Genomic DNA, 23,854 nt, shown 5'->3' on the forward strand with positions numbered 1-23,854 from the left:
ACAGAAAGTGCCTGTGAGAGTGACCAGATGTTGGATTAAACAAAGTCTTAAAGGTAGCCATTATAAATATGCACAAAGAACTATGGAACCATAATTAAAGAAGTAAAGGAAGGGACAATAATCAATGTCCCAATTTGACAATAACAATCAAATAGAGAATATCAATAGATAGATATAATAAAAAGAACCAACAGGAAATTCTAGATTTCAAAAGTGAAATACCTGAAATGAAAAACTCACTAGAGGAATTCAACAGCATATGTGAAGTACAAGAAAGCATTAACAAACCTGAAGATAGGCTGGAAGAGATGATATAATCCAAAAACGGGGGGGGGGGGGGGGGAAGAAAAAGAAGAAAAATGAACAAAGCCACAGAGAAATGTAGGTCACCAGTAAGAATGACAACATAAACATAATGCGAATACCAGAAAAAGAGGAAAGAAGTAATGAAAAAATATTTAATAAAATAATGGCTGAAAACTTAGCAAAATTAATTGAAAAACAATCTACAGGAAACTCAATGAACTCCAAACAGAGTAAATGCAAAAAGATGCCCAAATACACATATCACAGCAAAAATGCAAAAACCAAACATAAATAGAAAATCTTGAAAAGAGTAAGAGAAAAGCAAGACTTATTTTTTACAAGGAGACTACAATAAGGTTAACAGCAGAAACTTATCAGGAGAAATGATGGAGGCCAGAGGCAGTGGGTTAGCATATTCACATAATAAACCTCTTAATCAAGAAATCTATATGCAGGCAAAGTTATCGTTCAAAAACAAACATTCCCGAATAAACAAAAAAACGGAGAGAATGTTTTGCTGGCATACCGGCTTTACAGAAAACACTAAAGGAAGTTCTTGAGGCTGAAAGTAAGTGACACCAGTCGTAATATTGAATCCACATGAAGAAACAACTCTGGTAAAGGTAATTATAAAAGACAAAATAATTGACTATTTCCTTTTCTCTTAAATGACTTAAAAACTAATTATATAAAACAAAATGTATATATCGAATTGCTGAGACTGTTGAGCCTGTAACAGAAATGTAGTATATTTGCCTATAATAAAACAAAGGAAGTAGGTGGAGCAAAGCAGTATTGGGCTAAGTCAATAAATCTAGATGGTAAGTTGAATTCACAGGAATTAAGAAAGACAACCAGAAATGAAAAATAAGGTTAATATAACAGAAATTATAAATATATACTTACTCTCCTTTCTCCTCTAAGCTTCTTTAAAAGTCATAACATTATATAAAGTAATAATTATAACATGTATTGTTGGGTTTGTAACATTTATAGGTATAATATCTATAACATATATACCACAAAAAGAGGGAAAATGGAACAGAGACATAAAAGAGTAATGTTTCTATATCTAACTGGAATTAAGTTAGTATAAATCTGAAGCTTATTCTATTATGTTAATATGTATACGGAAAGCCCTAGCAACCACCAAGAAAATAACAAAAAATATAGGTAGAGAAAAAAGCCCATGAAATAAATTAAAATGTCACATTAGAAAACAGGTACTCAATGCAAAAGAAAGCACTAAAGGAGGAATAGAAAAACAAAAAAAGAAATGACACATAGAAAACAAAAAAAGACAGCCATCAATCTAGTCATACCAATAATAACATTAAATGTGAATGGATTAAGCAGCCCAATCGATAGGCAGAGATTTTTCAGATTAGATAAAACAATATCCAACCATGCTGTCTATAGGAGACATAGTTTAAATTCATTGATACGAAAAAGACTCAAAGTAAAAAAGATGGAAAGAGATATAGCATATGAACAACAATCAAAAGAAAGCTGAAGTAGGCTATACTAATCATAAGATGAAACACACTTTAGCAGAACACAAAACACATGAAGCAAAAATTGACAGAAATGAAGAAATAACATTTCAACAATAATAGTTAAGAGACTTCAATACCCCACTTTTAACAATGAATAAAACAACTAGATAGAAGGATCTGCAAGGAAAGAAATAGAAGACCTGAACAACACTCTAAAAAAACCTAGACCTAACAGATACCTAAAGAACATCTCACCTCAACAGAATATACATTCTTCTCAACTGTACATGAAACATTCTGCAGGAGAGGACATATTAGGTCACTGCACAAACTTCACTAAATTCAAAAGGAATGAAAGAATATCAAGTATGTTCTCAACAACAGAATGAAATTAGAAATCAAAAGCAGACAGAAATTCACAAATATATGGAAATAAACACATTCTTAAATAACCAATGGGTCAAAGAAGAACTCAAAAGGGAAATTAAAAATACTTTGAGATGAATGAAAATGAAGACACAATATGCCAAAATTTATGCAGCTAAAATCCTTGCAGATGGAAATTTATTGGTATAAATGTCTTATAAAAGACATTGGTATAAATGTATTATAAAAGAAGAAAATCTCAAATTAATAACCTAATCTTCCACTTTAAGACAATGGACAAAGAACTGCAAACTAAATCTAAAGCTAGGAGATAGAAGGAAATGATAAAGATTATAAATAAAGGAGCAGAAATTAATGAAACTGAAAAATAAAGAAAAATCAATGAAACCAAGAGCTGATTCTTTGAGATGAAGAAAACTGATAAACCTTTAGCTAGGTGAAAGATTAAAATTATCAAAATCAGAAATGAAAGAGGGGGGTAAGCTGGGACGAAGTGAGAGAGTGGCATGGACATATATACACTACCAAATGTAAAACAGATAGATAGTGGGAAGCAGCCACATAGCACAGGGAGATCAACTCGGTGCTTTGTGACCTAGAGGGGTGAGATAGGGAGAGCAAGAGGGAGGGGATATGGGGATATATGTATACGTATAGCTGATTCACTTTGTGATACAGCAGAAACTAACACACCATTGTAAAGCAATCATACTCCAATAAAGATGTTGAAAAAAAAGAAATGTAAGAGGAGACATTACTAACAACTTTACAGAAATAAAAAGGATTATAAAGCAATATTATGAACGACTGTACACCACTAAATTAGGTAACTTAGATGAAATGGACTAATTCCTAAAAAGACAAATCACTGAAACTGTTTCTAGAAGAAACAGACAAACTGAACAGACCTATAACAAATAAAGAAACTGATTTAACAATCAATAAACAATCCACAAAGAAAAGCCCAGGCAGGTAACATCACAGCCAAATATTTAAATAATTAATATAAATTCTTAAAGAACTCCTCCAAAAAATAGAAGAGGAGGGGAACACTTCCTAACTCATTATGTGAGGCAGGCATTACCCTGATACCAAACCCAGGGAAAGACAGCAAAAGAAAAGAAAACTACAAAAGAAAACTACAAACCATTATCTCCTTTGAATATGGGTGCAAATATCTTTAACAACATATTAGCAAACCAAATCCATTAACACAGAAAAAGGATAACAGAGAACGAACATCCCAGGAATCCAAAGTTGGTTTAGTATTTGAAAATCAATTAATATAATATACTTCATCAGATTAAACACAAAAGAGAATAAAAAACAACCACATGATTATTTGAATAGGCATATAAAAAGCATCTGACAAAAAACAACTCTCATGACAAAAACACTCAACAAACTAGGAAAAGAAGGAAACTTCCTTAACTCAATAAAGGACACTTATGAAAACATACTTAATGGTGAAAGAGTGAATGATTCCCCCCACCTCAAGATTAGGAAAAAGACAAGGGCATCTGCTCCATCAATATTGTACTGGAGGTTCTAGCTAGGCCTATTAGGCAAAAAGAGGAAATAAAATGCACCCAGAATGGAAAGGGAGAAGTAAACCCACCTCTATTTGCACACAAGAAAATCCTAAAGAACCCACTGTTAGAACTAATAAAGTTAGCAAAGTTACAGAATGCAAGATCAATACATAAAGTCAACTGTGTTAATATATACTTGCCATGAAATATTAAAAAATGAAATCAAAAGAACAATTCCATTTATGATAACATCAAAAGATTAAAATATTCAGGAATAAATTTAACAAAAGAAGTACAAAATTTATACTTGGAAAACAAATTACTGTTGCAAGCAATTTCAAAAGATCTTAAAAAATGGGAAAACTTCCCATGTTCACAATCGAAAGACTCGAGCTGTAAGCTGACAATACTCTCTCCAAAATGATCTAAAGATTAAATGAAATCCCTATCAGAATCCCAGCTAACTTCTTTGTAGAAACTGACAGATAATAAAATTCACATGGACTTGCAAGGGTCACAGAATAGCAAACAACACAATCTTGAATAAAGGTGGAGGTCTTACCAATCCATTTCTTCAAACCTTAACTACAAAGATACAGTAATACAGACAGTATGGTACTGGCATAAGGATAAAGATATAGATCAACTGAACAGAACTGAGAATCCAGAAATAAAATCATGTGTCCATGATCATCTGAGTTTTGACACGGGTGCCAGCATAATTTAATGAGAAAAGAATTTTCCAACAAATAGTCCTAGGACAAGAAAAAAGTTGGATTCTTATCTTAAGTCACATATAAAAATCAGCTCAAAACTGAACAAAGACCTAAATGTTAAGAACTAAAACTATAAAACTTAGAAAAAAACATAGGGGTAAATCTTCATGGTCTTGATGTTGGCAGTGGTTTCTTATATATGACATCAAAAGCCTAAGTAACAACAACAACAAGAAATTGGATTATATCAAAATTTAAAACTTTCGTGCTTTAAAGAACATTGCCAAGAAAGTGAAGATGTGCAAGATGGCATCTCAGGTGTATTCTAGTAAACATTTAGGGAAGAGTTAACAACTCTCCTGCTCAAGTTATTCCAAAAAATTGTAGAGGAAGGAACACTTCCAAATTCCTTCTACAAGGCCATCACCACCTTGATACCAAAACCAAAGATATCACAAAAAAAATGAGAAGCTAATATCACTGCAAAACATAAATGCAAAAATCCTAAACAAAATATTAGCCAACCAAATTCAATACTACATTAAAAAGACCAAAGCCAAGATCAAGTGGGATTTATCTCAGGGATGCAAGGACAGTTCAATATCCACAAATCAGTCAATGAAACACCACATTAACAAACTGAAGAATAAAAATCACATGATCTTCTCAATAGATGCAGAAAAAGCTTTTGATAAAATTCAACACCCATTTACAATAAAAACTCTCAACAAAGCAGGTATAGAGGGAACATACCTCAACATAATAAAGGCCACATATGACAAATCCACAATTAACATCATACTCAATGGTAAAAAAGCTGAAAGCATTTCCTCTAAGACCTGGAACAAAACAAAGATGTCCACTCTTGCCACTTCTATTCAACACAGTAGTGGAAGTCCTAGCCACAGCAATCAGACAAGAGAAAGAAATAAAAGGAATCCTAATTGGAAAGGAAGAAGTAAAACTTTAACTGTTTGCAGATGACATGACACTATACATAGAAAATCCTAAAGATGCCACCAAAAACTACAGAACTCATCAATGAATTCAGTAAAGTTGCAGGATACAAAATTAATATACAGAAATCTGCTGCACTTCTATACATTAACAAAGAAAGAGAAATCAAAAAAACAATTCCATTCACAATTGCACCACTGCACCAAAGAGAATAAAATACCTAGGACTACATCTTACTAAGGAAGTAAAAGACCTGTACCATAAGAAAACTACACTATACTATAGGGAAAGTGCATGACAATAATGAAAGAAATTGAAGACAACATGAACAGATGGAAAGGAATATTGTAATCATAGACTGGAAGAATTAATATTGTTAAAATGACCATATTCCCCATGGCAATCTATAGTTTCCAAACAATCCCTATCAAATACCAATGGCATTTTTCACATAACTAGGACAAATAATTCTAAAATATGTATGGAAACACAAAAGACCACAAAGAGCCAAAACAATCTTGAGAAAGAAAAACAACCTGGAGAAAGAAGAGCAAAAACTGGAGGTATTATACCCCCTGATTCAAAACTATACTACAAAGCTACAGTCATCAAAACAGCACGGTACTGGCATTAAAAAAAAGACACATAGATCAATGGAACTGAATACAGTCCAGAAAATGGGCCCACACTATTATATGGGCAATTAATCTATGACAAAGGAGGCAAGAATATACAATGGGGAAAAGACAGCCTCTTCAACAAAGGGTGTTGGGAAAACTGGACAGCTACACATGGAAGAATCAAACCAGACTACTCTCCCACACTATGCTCAAAAATAAATTCAAAATGGATTCAAGACTTAAATGTAATGTGTGAAACCATAAAACTTCCAGAAGTAAACACAGGCAGTAAAGTCTTTGACACTGGTCTTGGTAATATTTTTTTGGATCTGTCTCCTCAGGCAAGGGAAACAAAAGCAAAAATAAACAAATGGGACTAAATCAAACTGAAAAGGTTTTAGTCAGTGAAGGAAACTATGAACAAAACTAAAAGATCACCGACTGAATGGGAAAAGATACCTGCAAACGATATATCCAATAAGGGGTTAATATCCAAAATATACAAAGAACTCACAAAACTCGACATCAAAAAAACCAAACAACCTGATTAAAAAATGGCAGAGGGCCTGAGTAGATGTTTTTCCAAAGAAGTCATCAGGATGGCCATCAGGTACACGAAAAGATGCAACATCACTAATCATAAGGGTAACGCAAATCAAAACCCCAATGAGCTATTCACCTCACACCTGACAGAGTGACTATTAACAAAATGACAAGAAATATAAATGTTGGTGAGGATATGGAAAAAAGGGAACCCCTGTGCACTGATGGTGGGAATGTAAACTGGTGCAGCCACTATGGAAAAGTGTATGGCGGTTCCTCAAAAAAGTGAAAATATAACTACCAAATGATTCAGCAATTCCACTCCTGAGTATTTATTTGAAGAAAACAAAACCACTATTATTCAAAAAGATATATGCACGCCTATGTTCCTTGCAGTATTACTGTATATCTCATAATAGCCAAGATATGGAAGCAACCCAAGTGCAATCAATAGAGGAAAGAAAATGTCTCTCTCTCCCCCCCCACACAAACACACAGGAATATTACTAAGCCATGAAAAAGAATGAAACCTTGCCATTTCCAACAACATGGATGGACCCGGAGAGTATTACGCTCAATGAAATAAGCCAGACAGAGAATGACAAATACTAGATGACTTCACTTAAATGTGGAATATGAAAAACAAAACGAGTGAACAAACATAACCAAACAGAAACAGAGTCATTGATGCAGAGAAAAGATGGCTGCCAGAGGGAAGGGGAGGGGAGGAGGAGAGAAATAGGTGAGGGAGATTAAGAGGTACAAACTTTCAGTTACTAAATAAATGAGTCACAGGCAAGAAATGTACAGTGTGGGGAATATAGTCTATGTAATATCTTTTCCTGGTGACAACTAGAATTATCACTATGAACATTTTGAAATGTACAGAATATATCATTATGTTGTATAACAGGAACTAACAGTGTTGTCAGTCAATTATGCTCCCAAAACAAACAAACTCATAAACACAGAGATCAGATTTGTGATTTTCAGAGGCAGGGGTAGGGGAAGGGGGAATTAGATGAAAGTAATAAAAAGATATAAACTTCTAGTTATAAAATAAATAAATACTAGAGATATAACGTACAACGTGATAAATGTAATCAACAGTGCCATTAATTATAATCTTATAATATAATTATAACATAACAGTGCTGCTATACATGAAAGTTAAGAGAGTAAATGCTAAGAATTCTCATCACAAGGAAAAATGTATCTATATGCGATGATGGGTGTTCACTCAATGTACTGTGGTAATCATTTCATGATGTATGTAAGTCAAATCATTACATTGTACACTTTAAATTTATATAATGCTGTATTTCAACTGTATCTCAATAAAACTGGAAGGAAAAAAAAACCCAAGCAAACCAATCAACCAACCGATTAACCTTCAATGGCCTGCCACTGCTTTCAAATATTTAAATCTAGACCCAACATACTCAAAATCTGTATTTTAAATACTTTCCATGATTAACCTCAATACTTTTTATTTTACTCTTTCCCTTCACCTGAAATGTTCTGTGCCTGCTGCATACTACTTCCACCAGTGAATATCCATCAAATGAAATTCTACTTAGTGTTCAAGGTTCCATTTAAAATTTTAAATTCTCTTCCTTCTCAGGTGCCATCTCTAATAGCTCAGACAAAATTTCTTCCTCCTCCTGCTCCAAATGCACTTTGCTTATATCTTTACTGAAGTATTTCATAATCTGCCTTAAATTTTCATTATCTGCTTGCCTCCCTCTGTTCATAAAATGAGTGAGTACAGGAATTCTGTCTATGGTCAATGAATGCTTCTTAAATTAGAATCAAATGAGACAATGAGTGTGACAATACTTTGAAAAACATTCCTGTAAATTATGAAAATGGTAATAATCTATTCAGTGGGATTAATCATAGATCATTAATCAAAACTCCTATCACAAACCTATGAACTTAATTATTTCTCCACAACAAATGGCTTCAGTATCTCAAAGTTCATTTACATATTTCAGGACTAACTTTCAATCCCAAAGCTTAATTCTCAATTGCCTTTACACATAGGCAGGACAAAGAAGTTAATGACAACAAAATCATGAGATCATCTCATGCAAACCCTTCATTTTAAAGAAAAGAAAAAACAGGCATGAAGATTCAGAATGTCCTGCCTGAGGTCATATATTGGCACCTGTTGGTTGGTGCCTACTGCAGGTAAAGAAAATATAACAGAAGGGAAGGCTGATTTAATTTTGAGGTAATCATTTTTCTAACAAATTATCAAAATCATCCTTGACTTTATGTATACGTAATCTCTTCAAAGTATTTATATTAATAATGACCAAAAGCAACTTTATTATTGCCTTCATGTAGAGAGAGTAAGTAAAATTAACCAGCTTTCCTAAGTTCTTTCTTTTATGTCTCTAACATATACCTGAATCAAAATTCCAATTTTCAGTGTCAAATGCTAATTTTTTTTAATATTCAATTTAAACAGTAAGTTTATAAAAAGGACTGGTGAACTCAGAGAATAAATGTAAAACTGTCATGAAATTAAAATCTGTGATAGTGTTAGGAAAATAGCCATACCACTTTAAGGATAAAATTTATGATTATTCAAAAAATTAATTCCTTATATAGAATTTATTACAGTTTCTCTTAAGGTAATGCTATTTCTTTTTTTCTTTCTTTTTTTTTTTGGTAATGGTATTTCTAATCTGATCAATTTCCTGAGCCTGAAAAAACATTTCACTAAAAATTTACATACAATTCCACTTTTAGGACAACAGTTTACCTTAACATTTGATTTTTTTGAGAAATTCACCACTACACCCCAGCCAAAATCGTCTCCTTCATTCTTTACCTGAAAAGAAAGTAAAGCAAGTAAAAAGGAATGTTTATGTCCAAAAGGCAATTTAGATATCATGCCCACATTACAGGCTAATAAAACTTTGAGTCTTCCTGATAAAATGTTTTTTTGAAAGATCATTGTTAAACTTAAAAAAAAGAAAAAAAAAGAAATTAACCCTACAGAAAGAAATCTCTGCCAAATTTCAAGGGATTCCAGAACAGCAATAACAGGAATTTCTCAGTTGGCAAATAAATGTTAAAAATGATATGGTGTATTTGTTTGGAGAACATCTGAGGTCTTTTATAGCTAATGAATTCATCCAGGTCTTAAAACTGCGTTACTCTGGGACAGCATTTCATAACTGGAAATATTTTATGTTAATTCCAAAACTGTCCACTTCAATTTATATCCCCCCAAATGAAAATCAGTAGCAATTAAAAGGCCTTCACATGACCCCTCCTTCATCAGTGCCACATGAAACAGGTAAAAGAATAAAATTAATATAGATTAAAAAAACTACTGTATTTTACCAAGATAAGAAAAAAAATTGGAAGCTTCATGCAAAAAATATTAAATATTGAAATAATTTATGACAAAAATAATGACATACCTTTACCAAACGACCTGGTTGTAGAAATGGTAAGCAATATTTTGGTTTGTGAATATATTCTTCAATTTCTTTACCCAATTTGGCAAGCTGCTGCCTAATCTTATAATAAATGACTACACTTTCTTCATTTGGTATTACTATTTTATTATACTGTTCTTCTGAGTTCTTTACCTCTGTAAGTAAATAAAACACATACACAACATCACAAAATTATACATCTTATGTAAATTATACCAAAGATACATCTTTTTTTACTACTACAATTGTAGGGAACAAATTCAGACCGCTTAGGTTAGAAGCTTTGAGGAAAAGATTCAGAGACAACCATAAGACATGCTGTCTAGTTTCTCCCTTCCCCATTAAGGTTCACCTTCTCTATTTCTTCTCACAGTTCCCCAACTCACTGTGACCTCAAAGTGATTCTGAACCGGAGTGGTTTTGTCTGGTAAGTTAATTCTCTCCTGTGGATAGGGGGAGAAGACTATTTCTGAGAATTCTAGACCTACACTGTTGAACAAGCACTGCCCTGTAAAACTTTGTATTATGGTAGAAATGTTCCATATCAGCACCTTCCAGTATAATACCCAGTAGACACTATGTGGCTAGTTAAATTTAAAATAATTAAAATTAAATAAAATTAATCATTTAGCTCTTAAATTGCAGTAGCACCATTTCAAATGCTCAACAGCCATATGTGGCTGTTGACTTCAGTACTTGAAAAGCACAGAGAAAATATTTCCACAGAAAGTTCTACTGGACAGCACTATTTTGGATCTTCTAATATGCCGCTTTAACTCAGCAAAAAACCCAGTTTGTTAATGTCATCAGGCTTCCTCCACCACCTGGGACTATGTCTCCTAAAACAGAAGACAGGAAATTCAACCATAGTTATCCCTCTACTCAGTCAGTGGCCAAAACACTAGCCCCTTTCAGCAACTGTCCTTTTAGTTAATCTAACCATCTCTGATGCCATTCCCTGCTCCAATTCTTGCAGCTAGTGCTGACCTCCCATCCTCACTCATTCCATTATGCCTCTTTCCCACTGTGAACAAACACTATTTTTACTTGGGTAAACCACGCATAAAATTCACTATTAATGACATGTAGTACACTAACAATATATGAAACCATCACTACCATGTAGTTCTAGAATATTTTCACTACCCCAAAACTCCATACCCTTTAAGCAAAAACTACTCATTCTTTCCTCCACCAGACCCCGGCAACCTTTCTGTCTGCATGAATTTGCCTATTCTAGATATTCCATATATATGGAATCATACAATGTGTGGCTTTTGTCTTTGGCTTCCTTCACTTAGCATAATCTTCTCAAAGTTCATCCATGTTGTGGCATATATCAGTACTTCATTTCTTTTAATGGTGGAATAATATCACACTATATGGGTACACCATTTTGTTTACCAGTTGATGGACATTTGGATTATTTCTACCTTTTGGCTACCGTGAGTAATGCTGCTATGAACATTCATGCACCAGTTTCTGTTTGAACGTATTTCCAATTCTTTTGCTTATATACCATGAGTGGATGGCATTGCTGGGTCTTACAGTAATTCTATATTTAAATTGCTGGGGAAGTGCTAAACTATTTTTTACAACAACCACACCATTCTGTTAATTACCTAAAAAAAAAAAATACCCATCCTAGTGAGTGTGAGGTATCTTGCTATGGTTATGATATGCATTTCCCTAATGATGTCGACCATCTTTTCATGTACTTATATGAAAAGATGTACTTATATATCTTCTTCATGTACTTATATATATCTTCTTTGCAAAAATGTCTATTCAGATCTTTTGTCCATTTAAAAATTAGGGTCACTGTCCTTGTCCCCATGGTGAGCCAAGCCACTCCTTGCCCCTGCAAGAGACCCTCCAACACTAGCAGGTCAGGAGTTCCATGGACCCTGAACACTGTGGATGGAAACCAGTGTGACCTATGAACTTGGGTTGCTTGTTTTTACACGAATTGCACTGAACTTTGAATTCCACTCAAAGCTGTAGAGAGACTGTTCTGAGGACCGGGATAATTTTTGCAGTAACACAAGCCATGTGGCTGACAGGGTCTTGGTGCTCTGGCCGTGTTTCAGGCCTGTGCCTCTGAGGTGGGAGAGACAAGTTAATGACACTGGTCCACCAGAGACTTCCAGGCTCCATGTAATATCAAATGGCGAAAGCTCTCCCAGAGATCTCCATCTCAATACTAAGACCCAGTTCCACTGAACAAACAGCAAGCTACAGTGCTGGACACCCTATGCCAAACAACTAGCAAGACAGGAACACAACACCACCCATTAGCAGAGAGGCTGCCTAAAATCATAAAGTCACAGACACCCCAAAACACACCACCACACACGGTCCTGCCCACCAGAAAGACAAGATCCAGCCACATCCACCAGAACATGGGCACCAGTCCCCTCCACCAGGAAGCCTACACAACCCACTGAAGCAACCTTAGCCACTGGGGACAGACACCAAAAACAACAGGAACTACGAACCTGCAACCTGCGAAAAGGAGACCCCAAACACAGTAAGTTAACCAAAATGAGAACACAGAGAAACACACAACAGATGAAGGAGCAAGGTAAAAACCCACCAGACCAAACAAATGAAGAGGAAATAGGCCGTCAACCTGAAAAAGAATTCAGAGTAATGATAGCAGAGACAATCCAAAATCTTGGAAAGAGAATGGAGAAAATACAGGAAATTTTGAACAAGGACCTAGAAGAACTAAAGAGCAAACAAACAATGATAAACAACACAATAAATGAAATTAAAAATTCTCTACAAGGAATCAGTAGCAGAATAACTGAGGCAGAAGAATGGATAAGTGACCTGGAAGATAAAAGAGTGGAAATAACTACGACAGGCAGATAAATGAAAAAGAATGAAAAGAATTGAGGACAGTCTCAGAGACCTCTGGGACAACATTAAACGCACCACCATTCGAATTATAGGGGGTCCCAGAAGAAGAGGAGAAAAAGAAATGGACTGAGAAAATATTTGAAGAGATTATATTTGAAAAGTTCCCTAATATGGGAAAAGAAATAGTCAACTCCAGAAGTGCAGAGTCCTATACAGGATAAATCCAAGGAGAAACAAGACAAGACACATATTAACTGAATGATCAAAAATTAAATACAAAAAAAATATTAAAAGCAGCAAGGGAAAAACAACAAATAACATACAAGGGAATCCCCATAAGTTTAACAGCAGATCTTTCAGCAGCAACTCTGTAAGCCAGAAGGGAGTGGCAGGACATATTTAAAGTGGTGAAAGGGAAAAACCTAAAACCAAGATTACTCCCTACCCAGCAAGGATCTCATTCCGATTCGACAGAGAAATTAAAACCTTTACAGAAAAGCAAAAGCTAAGAGAAATCAGCACCACCAAACCAGCTTTACAACAAATGCTAAAGGAACTTCTCTAGGCAGGAAACACAAGAAAAGGAAAAGACCTACAATAACAAACCCCAAACAATTAACAAAATGGTAATAGGAACGTACATATCGATAACTACCTTAAATGTAAATGGATTAAATGCTCCAACCAAAAGACACAGACTGGCTGAATGGATACAAAAACAAGACCTGTACATATGCTGTCTACAAGAGACCCACTTCTGACCTAGAGACACATACAGACTGAAAGTGAGGGGATGGAGAATGATATTCCATGCAAATGGAAATCAAAAGAAAGCCAGAGTAGCAATACTCATATCAGATAAAATAGACTTTAAAATAAAGAATGTTACAAGAGACAAAGAAGGACACTACATAATGAGCAAGGGATCAATCCAAGAACACATAATTGTAAATATTTATGCAACCAACATAGGAGCACCTCAATACATAAGGCAAATGCTAACAACCATAAAAGGGGAAACCGACAGTAACACAATCATAGTAGGGAACTTTAACACCCCACTTTCACCAATGGACAGATCATCCAAAATGAAAATTAATAAAGAAACACAAGCTTTAAATGATACATTAAACAAGATGGACTTAATTGATATTTATAGGACCTTCCATCCAAAAACAACAGAATACACTTTCTTCTCAAGTGCTCCTGGAACATTCTCCAGGATAGATCATATCCTGTGTCACAAATCAAGTCTTGGTAAATTTAAGAAAACTGAAATCGTTTCAAGTTATCTTTTCTGACCACGATGCTATGGAACGAGATATCAATTACAGGAAAAAATCTGCAAAAAAACAAACATATGGAGGCCAAACAATACACTACTAAATAACCAAGAGATCACTAAAGAAATCAAATTGGAAATCAAAAAAATACCTAGAAACAAATGACAATTAAAACACGATGACCCAAAACCTATGGGATGCAGCAAAAGCAGTTCTACGAGGGAGGTTTATAGCAAGCACTACAATCCTACCTCAAGAAACAAGAAACATCTCAGATAAACAACCAAACCTTACACCTAAAGCAATGAGAGAAAGAAGAACAACAAAAAAAAAAAACCAAAGTTAGCAGAAGGAAAGAAATAAAGACCAGATCAGAAATAAATGAAAAAGAAATGAAGAAAATGACATCAAAGATCAATAAAATTAAAAGCTGGTTCTTTGAGAAGATAAACAAAATGGATAAACCATTAGCCAGACTCATGAAGAAAAAAAGGGAGAAGACTCAAATCAGTAGAATGAGAAATGAAGAAGTAACAATCGACACTGCAGAAATACAAAGGATTGTGAGAGATTACTACAAGCAACTCTATGCCAATAAAATGGAAAACCTGGAAGAAATGGACAAATTCATAGAAAAGTACAACCTTCCGAGACCGAACCAGGAAGAAATAGAAAATACAAACAGACCAACAGACAAGCACTGAAACTGAGACTGTGATTAAAAATCTTCCAACAAACAAAAGCACAGCACCAGATGGCTTCACAGCCAAATTCTAACAAACATTTAGAGAAGAGCTAACACCTCCCTTCTCAAACTCTTCCAAAATATAGCAGAGGGAGGAACACTTCCAAACTCTTTTTACAAGGCCACCACCACCCTGATACCAAAACCAGAAAAAGATGTCACAAAGAAAGAAAACTAGAGGCCAGTATCACTGATGAATATAGATGCCAAAACTCCTCAACAAAATACTAGCAAACAGAATCCAACAGCACATTAAAAGGATCATACACCATGATCAAGTGGGGTTTATCCCAGGAATGCAAGGATTCTTCAATATACGCAAATCAATCAGTGTGATAAACCATATGATCATCTCAATAGATGCAGAAAAAGCTTTTGACAAAATTCAACACCCATTTATGATAAAAACCCTCCAGAAAGTAGGCACAGAGGGAACTTACCTCAACATAATAAAGGTCATATATGATAAACCCACAGCCAACATCGTTCTCAATGGTGAAAAGCTGAAACCATTTCCTTTAAGATCAGGAACAAGACAAGATGTCCAAACTCACCACTATTATTCAACATAGTTATGGAAGTTTTAGCCACAGCAATCAGAGATGAAAAAGAAATAAAAGGAATCCAAATCGGAAAAGAAGAAGTAAAGCTGTCACTGTTTGCAGGTCACATGACATAATACATAGAGAATCCTAAAGATGCTACCAGAAAACTACTAGAGCTAATCAATGAATTTGGTAAAGTAGTAGGATACAAAATTAATGCACAGAAATCTCTTGCATTCCTATTCACTAAGGATGAAACCTGAAAGAGAAATTAAGGAAACACTCCCATTTACCACTGCAACAAACAGAATAAAATACCTAGGAATAAACCTACCTAAAGCGACAACAGACCTGTATGCAGAAAACTATAAAACACTGATGAAAGAAAATAAAGATGAAACAAACAGATAAGAGATATACCATGTTCTTGTATTGGAAGAATCAACATTGTGAAAATGACTCTACTACCCAAAGCAATCTACAGATTCAATGCAATCCCTATCAAACTACCAATGGCAGTTTTCACAGAACTAGAACAAAAAATTTCACAATTTGTATGGAAACACGGAAGACTCCGAATAGCCAAAGCAATCTTGAGAAAGAAAAATGGAACTGGATGAATCAGGCTCCCAGACTTCGGACTATACTACAAAGCTACAGTAATCAAGACAGTATGGTACTGACACAAAAACAGAAATATAGATCAATGGAACAGGATAGAAAGCCCAGAGATAAACACACACATATGGTCACCTTATCTCTGATAAAGGAGGCAACAGTATACAATGGAGAAAAGACAGCCTCTTCAATAAGTGGTGCTGGGAAAACTGGACAGCTTCATGTAGAAGAATGAAATCAGAACACTCCCTAACACCACACACAAAAGTAAAAGTCAAAATGGATTAAAGACCTAAATGTAAGGCCAGAAACTATAAAACTCTCAGAGGAAAACATAGGCCGAACACTCTATGACATAAATCACAGCAAGATCCTTTTTGACCCACCTCCTAGAGAAATGGAAATAAAAACAAAAATAAACAAATGGAACTTAATGAAGGTTAAAAGCTTTTGAACAGCAAAGGAATACATAAACGAGATGAAAAGACAACCCTCAGAATGGGAGAAAATATTTGCAAAGGAAGCAATTGACAAAGGATTAATCTCCAAAATTTACAAGCAGCTCATGCAGCTCAATATCAAAAAAACAAACAACCCAATCCAAAAGTGGCCAGAAGACCTAAATCGACATTTCTCCAAAGAAGATATACAGATTGCCAACAAACATATGAAAAGACACTCAACACCACTAATCATTAGAGAAATGCAAATCAAAACTACAGTGAGGTATTACCTCACACCGGTCAGAATAGGCATCATCAAAAAATCTACAAACAATAAATGCTGGAGAGGGTGTGGAGAAAAGGGAACACTCTTGCACTGTTGGTGGGAATGTCAATTGATACAGACACTATGGAGAACAGTATGGAGGTTCCTTAAAAAACTAAAAATAGAACTACCATACGATCCAGCAATCCCACTACTGGGCATATACCCTGAGAAAACCATAATTCAAAACAAGTCATGTACCACAATTTTCACTGCAGCTGTATTTACAACAGCCAGGACATGGAAGCAACCTAAGTGTCCACTGACAGATGAATGGATAAAGAGGTGGCACATATATACAATGGAATATTACTCAGCCATAAAAAGAAATGTAATTGAGTTATTTGTAGTGAGGTGGATGGACCTAGAGTCTGTCATACAGAGTGAAGTCAGAAAGAGAAAAACAAATACCGTATGATAACACATATATATGGGGGGGAAAAAAAAAGGTTCTGAAGAACCTAGGGGCAGGACAGGAATAAAGATGCAGACCTAGAGAATGGACTTGAGGACACGGGGTGGGGGAAGGGTAAGCTGGGATGAAGTGAGAGAGTGGCATGAACATACATACACTACCAAATGTAAAATAGATAGTGGGAAGCAGCCACACAGCACAGGGAGATCAGCTTGATGCCCTGTGACCACCTAGAGGGATGGGATGGGGAGGGTGGGAGGGAGACGCAAGAGGGAGTAGATATGGGGACATATGTATATGTATAGCTGATTCACTTTTTTTATAAAGGAGAAACTAACACACCATTGTAAAGCAATTATACTCCAATAAAGATGTTTAGTAAAAGAAATTATATTGTTTGGTTTTTTTGTTGCTGAGTTTTAAGTGGTCTTTATATATTCTGGATACTAGACCCTTATCAGTTACATGATTTACAAATATTTTCTCCCACTCTGTGGGTTTTCTTTTCACTTTATTGTTGGTATATATTGAAGTGCAAAAGTTTTAAAGTTTAGATAAAATCCAATTTATTTATTTTTTCTTTTGTTGCTTGTACTTTTGGTATCTTATGTAAGAAACCACTGCCAAATCTAAGGTTATGTAGATTTTTAGCTATGTTTTCTTCAGAGTTTTATGGTTTCAGCTGTTTATTTAGGACTTTCATCCATTTTCAGTTAATCTGTGTATATGGTGTGAGGTAAGGGTCCAAATTCACTTTTTTTGCATGTGGCTATCAACTATCACAGCAGCACCACAGATATATGGGTTTATTTCTGGACTCTCAATTCTATTCCATTGACCAAACTCCTGTATTTAACCTGTGTGCTTCAGTTTCTTTACTCACAAAATGAGGATAACAATAGTAGCCATACCCCACAAGGCTATAATCAGAGGCTGACAGAACATATGGAAAGTACTTAGCTAACAGTATAGCACACTGTAAACACTGAGGAAGGATATTACTGTATTATTATTATTATTTTAAAATTATCATCTTCAACCTTCTCACAGACTGCTCCCGCTAACTTCTGGTCTTTTGCACTCTTTTAGGCATTTAGGTTGTTAATTTATTTTTTTGGAAAGATGGAAAAAGGTAAATGTGATAGCCTAGGACTATGATATCAGGCATGGGAATAAGCAAAGTTTTTGATTTCTGAACCCTCCTTAATACCCCACGCATGTCCAACTTCTGGCTGAATTCCCACCCCACACAGTCATCCTTATACACAACAACAAATCCAATCTACTGCATGGAGACAGAAGGGAAAGATGTCGTCACCAAGTTAGATCTTCTGACTAAAAACAAACAAACAAAAAACTATTAAAAGTTTGTTTCTCTCTCCAATTTCCCAGGTCTTTTCCTTTCTGCATCTATCCTAAGTAGATGACACCAACTTAAAAATTCACTTAGGAGGCATCCCATTTTAAAAGTAAAAAAAGAAAAAATAATTTAAAGAAAGTATTTAGAAGTCACTTCTCTTCCTTCCCTCTGAAGAGTACCCACCTGCGTCATAGGCAGCTCCTAATTTCCACTGGCACACTGTAACCCTGCATCCTGCTCCTGTGAGCTGATCACTAGAGAACTCTGCCTCAAGGGACTTCCTTCCTGCAGACTCAGTTTCAAGAACCCTTACCAGCCTTGCCAGCCTCAGCTTACCTCTGTGCCCCTCAAGTTTTTCTATGAGCTTCTATGAGCTTCTGTGAGCCAACCCTCGCCTGGACACCCTTATATCCTTAGTATCCAGTATAGCCTGGCCCCCAGGGCTTCAACGCGGAGTTTATCCATGAGTCCTTTCCTGCAGAAGGTACAACCACTTCCAATGATAGGAGGACTTCGTCCTGCTTCATTTCACTGTTAGTCCTAGACAATGACTTATTTTTGGAAAAGAATATGCCTTCCAGGCAACTCTTGACTCTTCTTCCCATCATTGAGGATTTCTTGTGTTCAGATTTATAGAACTGAGGTATGAAAGAATAATCTTGGGGTATGAGGGGTGTACCAGAATAGAACAAACAATATGCATTCAGAAAGCACCCCAAGAGAAAAAAAAAAGTCAACTTAACAGCATTTCCCATCTGTAAAGAGATAGAGAATAACTACATGGTGGCTGGTAGCTTTTTTGTTTTTATCATAATAGAGGAGGGTTGCAGGGCAGAATGAGCAAGAATTAGCTCCACAGAACATCTGGACTCAAGCTGAAACCCTAAGAGACAGAGCTAACTGAGGGTGTATGACGGCAAGGGCAGCTCACATGTGGTGAGAACTTTATAGGAGAAAAAGCAGTTTTTAAAATTATTTAATCTGAGCCTCCTAATGCTTTTAAGTATTCAAAATAGTTGCTATAATATCTGTATTATTCTTCTGGGACTCGAATCACAATTAGGAGACCTGACCCAAATCACATGCCACATGGGAGCAGGACCAAACATTAGAACCCTAAGGTCCAGTTCCAGGATTTCCCTCATCCTTAACAATGAACAAACCATCTCATTTCATCTCCAGATGCTCAGGAATCTTTCCAAAGTAAATACATACATATAAATTTCCATCTGTTGATGAAGACTATAATTTCATAAATAATTTTGGTAAAAAACCTAAATCCATAATTTTTTAACCATATGTTTAAAAAACAGGATATATGTATCTCTGTAACATATACTATTATTAAGTTCCTGCACTTGCATTTGTAGAAAGGGGGCTTAGGTCAATTTGTGCGAAGAACTTTTAGCATGCAATCTACTGGGTCAACATCTGGCACCAACTGTGACACTCCTCTCTACAGCTCTCCTTGCACTTGACTTCTCTCTTTCTTAGAAAAGTCAACAAGAGCAATAACAATACTTCCATTGTACTTGTCCCTGGTCAGACCTCCCACAGAAAATACTATTTACCTCTGGGCACCACATTTTAAGTAAGACACATTTAGACATTTAAAAAGTTGGATGAAAAATTAGCTATAGGAAGAGACTGAAATGTTATCAGGGATGTGTGAGGAGACCCAGAGTTTGCAGACCATGTCCTCCTCCTCTAAGCCTATTTATTTGTATTAATTGCTTATTTTTAGTGACACCAGAGTCAGACCTGCCGAAAAGTCTGCTGAAGTATTGAGATATGTTCTTTGGAATTTTTTATCTTTTCTTTGCTTTTTGTTTTTACCTCTAACTTCTGGTCTTTTATACTCTCTTAGGCATATTGCATTATCCTGGTTATTTTTAAATGAACTGCATTACTATTTACATGAACTGTATTCCTTTCATTTGAGAACAGAAGGCTATTCTTAACACGTTATAAGAGTAAACATTATCAGAAGAAGATATGATTTAAAAAATGTGGCAGACTAAAGTCAATAAGAGGTTATATGAAAAGGAAAAATATACACTGAAATGCTAATCTTGCTGCCTTACCAAAAGTTACAAAGTAACACTGCAGGTATCAGTGGAATACTAAATAAGCACTGACAGGAGTTGTTTATGGAGAGATGATACACAAAGATTCTGCCTGATGCTTAAATACTGCCCCCATCCTCCACTCCAAATCATTTCTGTTCTCAGGCAACTTAACTAATGAATCAAAAGTTTGAGAGACAGTTTAAGAAATCACATGTGTTTTGTATCTAGTAAGAAATCACATGTGTTTTATATCTAGGACTCTAAATACAGATATATACCACTCCAGGAAGTTAGTTTAGGTGCAGCCCACTTTTTCCCAAATTAAGGAAAGTATATCTTGCACACCAATCAAAAAGTAGAGGAACCTCAGTATAATAAGCTGGTTTTCCTGCAGTGTACCGCCATAAGAAAGCCTCAGTATCTTAGGAAACAGCATGTGATATATGCCCATAAACTCTTAGGACAGTCTGCAATCAACTTCCCCCTTTTGAGGGAGAGGGGCGATGGGGTTCCAAAATTATATTTGTATCATATAAAACGTGCAATAGATACAGACCTGTGAGTGATGGGGAAATGGACTGCTACTCCCAGTACTGAGCAAATTTTACTAAAGGTTAAAGTTTAAATGGCTTTACTGATGTATGGCATTACTATCATTAATTAAAACAAGCACTTACTGAGAATTTAACATAAATGATCTCATTTAATTTTCATGATTTGGATGAACTAGATATTATTCCAATTGCATAAAAGAGCAAACTAAGGCTGAAGCAGTCTGTATTCAAACCCATGTCTAACTCCACAGCTCCTGCTATTAACCATGGCATTATCTATTAATGAAACTAAACAAAAGGATTAAAATTAAAACTGCATTTCTCTTTCCATTTTTCTTTCCAGTAAAGGAAGAGTGAAATCCTAGAATTAAAATAAATAAATAATTAATTAATTTTTGGATGCGTTGGGTCTTCGTTGCTGTGCATGGGGTTTCATTAGTTGTGACAAGCGGGGGCTGCTCTTCATTGAGGTGTGTGGGCTTCTTACTGAGGTGGCTTCTCTTGTTGTGGTGCATGGGCTCTAGAGCACAGGCTCAGTAGTTGTCGCACACAGGCTTAGTTGCTCCACACGGGCTTAGTTGCTCTGCGGCATGTGGGATCTTCCCAGACCAGGGCTCGAACCCGTGCCCCTGCGTTGGCAGGCAGATTCTTAACCACTGCACCACCAGGGAAGCCAGAAATCCTAGAATTTTTACTGTTTGTTTTGTATTTTTTTAAAAAACTTTTTTTGTTGTTGTTGTTGTTGATTCTCACAACCCCATGAGGGAAATACTGTTTGCTTTTGTAAATTTATTTATTTATTTTTGGCTGTGTTGGGTTTTCATTTCTGTGTGTGGGCTTTCTCTAGTTACGGCGAACGGGAACTACGCTTTGTTATAGTGTGCAGGCTTCTTGTTGCAGAGCATGGGCTCTAGGTGCACGGGCTTCAGTAGTTGTGGCACATGGGCTCAGAGTTGTGGCACATGGGCTTAGGTGCTCCACGGCATGTGGGATATTTCCGGACCGGGGCTTGAACCCGCGTCCCCTGCACTGGAAGGCGGATTCTTAACCACTGTGCCACCAGGGAAGCCCCAAGAATTTTTACTCTATGACTCACTGGAAAATCTACTGTGGATTCAGTAAATCAAAATGAAAAACGTCTCATGTATGACAGCCATTTAAGTTTGTTGTAAAAATTAAAGCAGTGTATTTGTAAAATAAAGATTAATTCTGTACTTCCAAAGATAACAGTCTACATTTTAATTTTGGTATACTTAAGGTGGTAAAAATAACACCAGGTCTCTTGAAAAGATTCTATGTATCGATAGCAAAAGGAATCATACTCTTCCAAGTAATAAGTGAAATGGAAATAAATTTCATTCAAGATGTATTCTGCAATTTAAAAGCACAGAGGATAGCCCCTATCACCTCTACCCATCTCCTCTTACACTACGTGCTCTTTGGTCACACAGCTCAGCCCTGCAAACTACTAAAGGTGTTGCAACTACCCCACAATTATCACTTTCATCACTTAAATTCCTACTTCTTCCACTAAATATACTTTTGATATTTAGTCTATTTGTTGGTTCCAAAATATTAGCAAAACAGGTCTCACCCTTTAAAAAGAGAGCTAAGGGAAAGGCAAGGATAATTCAATTGCAAGAAGATTCAAGTATGTGGTAGCAACACAGTGGGTAGGAGGTTATGTTAACAATCCTTTTAAAACATAAATCAGTTAGAACCACACTGAAAACAACAGCAACAACAGTTGGGGCTTGCCTCTCCCGTTGCGGAGCACGGGCTCCAGATGCGCAGGCTCAGCGGCCATGGCTCACGGGCCCAGCCGCTCCGTGGCATGTGGGATCCTCCCGGACCGGCGCACGAACCCGCGTCCCCTGCATCGGCAGGCGGACTCTCAACCACTGCGCCACCAGGGAAGCCCCCAATTTTTTTTTTTTAAGATTTTTTTTTTTATGTGAACCATTTTTAAGGTCTTTATTGAATTTGTTACAATACTGCTTCTGTTTTATGTTTTGGAGTTTTTGAACCTGAGGCATGTGGGATCTTAGCATATGGGATCTTAGCTCCCTGACCAGGGAGTGAACCCGCACCTCCTACCCTGGAAGGTGAAGTCTTAACCACTGGACTACCAGGGAAGTCCTGGTGGCAATGTTTAAGCTCACAGTGTGGGTAGCAGTCTTGTTCAAAGTCATATTGAAAAATCTGAGCCCAGCTAAAAGTCCTAAGGGCTTTAAATAAATGGGAAAATACTTGGAGAATTCTCCCTCTATCCCCTGCTGTATCTGGGATATTTTCTATGGAATTACAAAAGAATAATAGAAAGTGAAGTTTAAAAAGTAACTTACTTTACCAAAGGGTAAGGGTGGGGGAGGGATAAATTGGGAGTATGGGATTAACAAAGGCACACTACCATATATAAATTAGATAAACAGGGTTTTACTGTACAGCATAGAGAACTAGATTTAATATTTTATAATAAACTATAATGGAAAAGAATTTTAAAAAAGGAACATAGATATATACATATATATGTGTATAACCAAATCACTTTGCCATACACCTGAAACCAACACAATATTGTAAATCAACTATACTTCAATGTTTTAAAAAGTAATAT

The 23,854-nt window shown here is 35.8% G+C and overlaps 1 protein-coding gene across 1 annotated transcript in view; it reads right to left on the reverse strand.

Moving 5' to 3' along the window:
* MTREX (Mtr4 exosome RNA helicase) overlaps positions 1-23,854 on the reverse strand; it is a 136,596-nt gene that overhangs the window by 46,091 nt on the left and 66,651 nt on the right. The window contains exons 17-18 of the mRNA XM_082836795.1: positions 9,998-10,170; positions 9,331-9,399 (exon numbers count right to left, since the gene is read on the reverse strand). Of these exons, the coding sequence (XP_082692921.1) occupies positions 9,331-9,399; positions 9,998-10,170 (242 nt within the window). The remainder of the gene's footprint in view (positions 1-9,330; positions 9,400-9,997; positions 10,171-23,854) is intronic.

Source organism: Leucopleurus acutus, assembly GCF_964270905.1.
Source record: "Leucopleurus acutus genome assembly, chromosome: 3".
Classification (NCBI taxonomy): domain Eukaryota; kingdom Metazoa; phylum Chordata; class Mammalia; order Artiodactyla; family Delphinidae; genus Leucopleurus; species Leucopleurus acutus.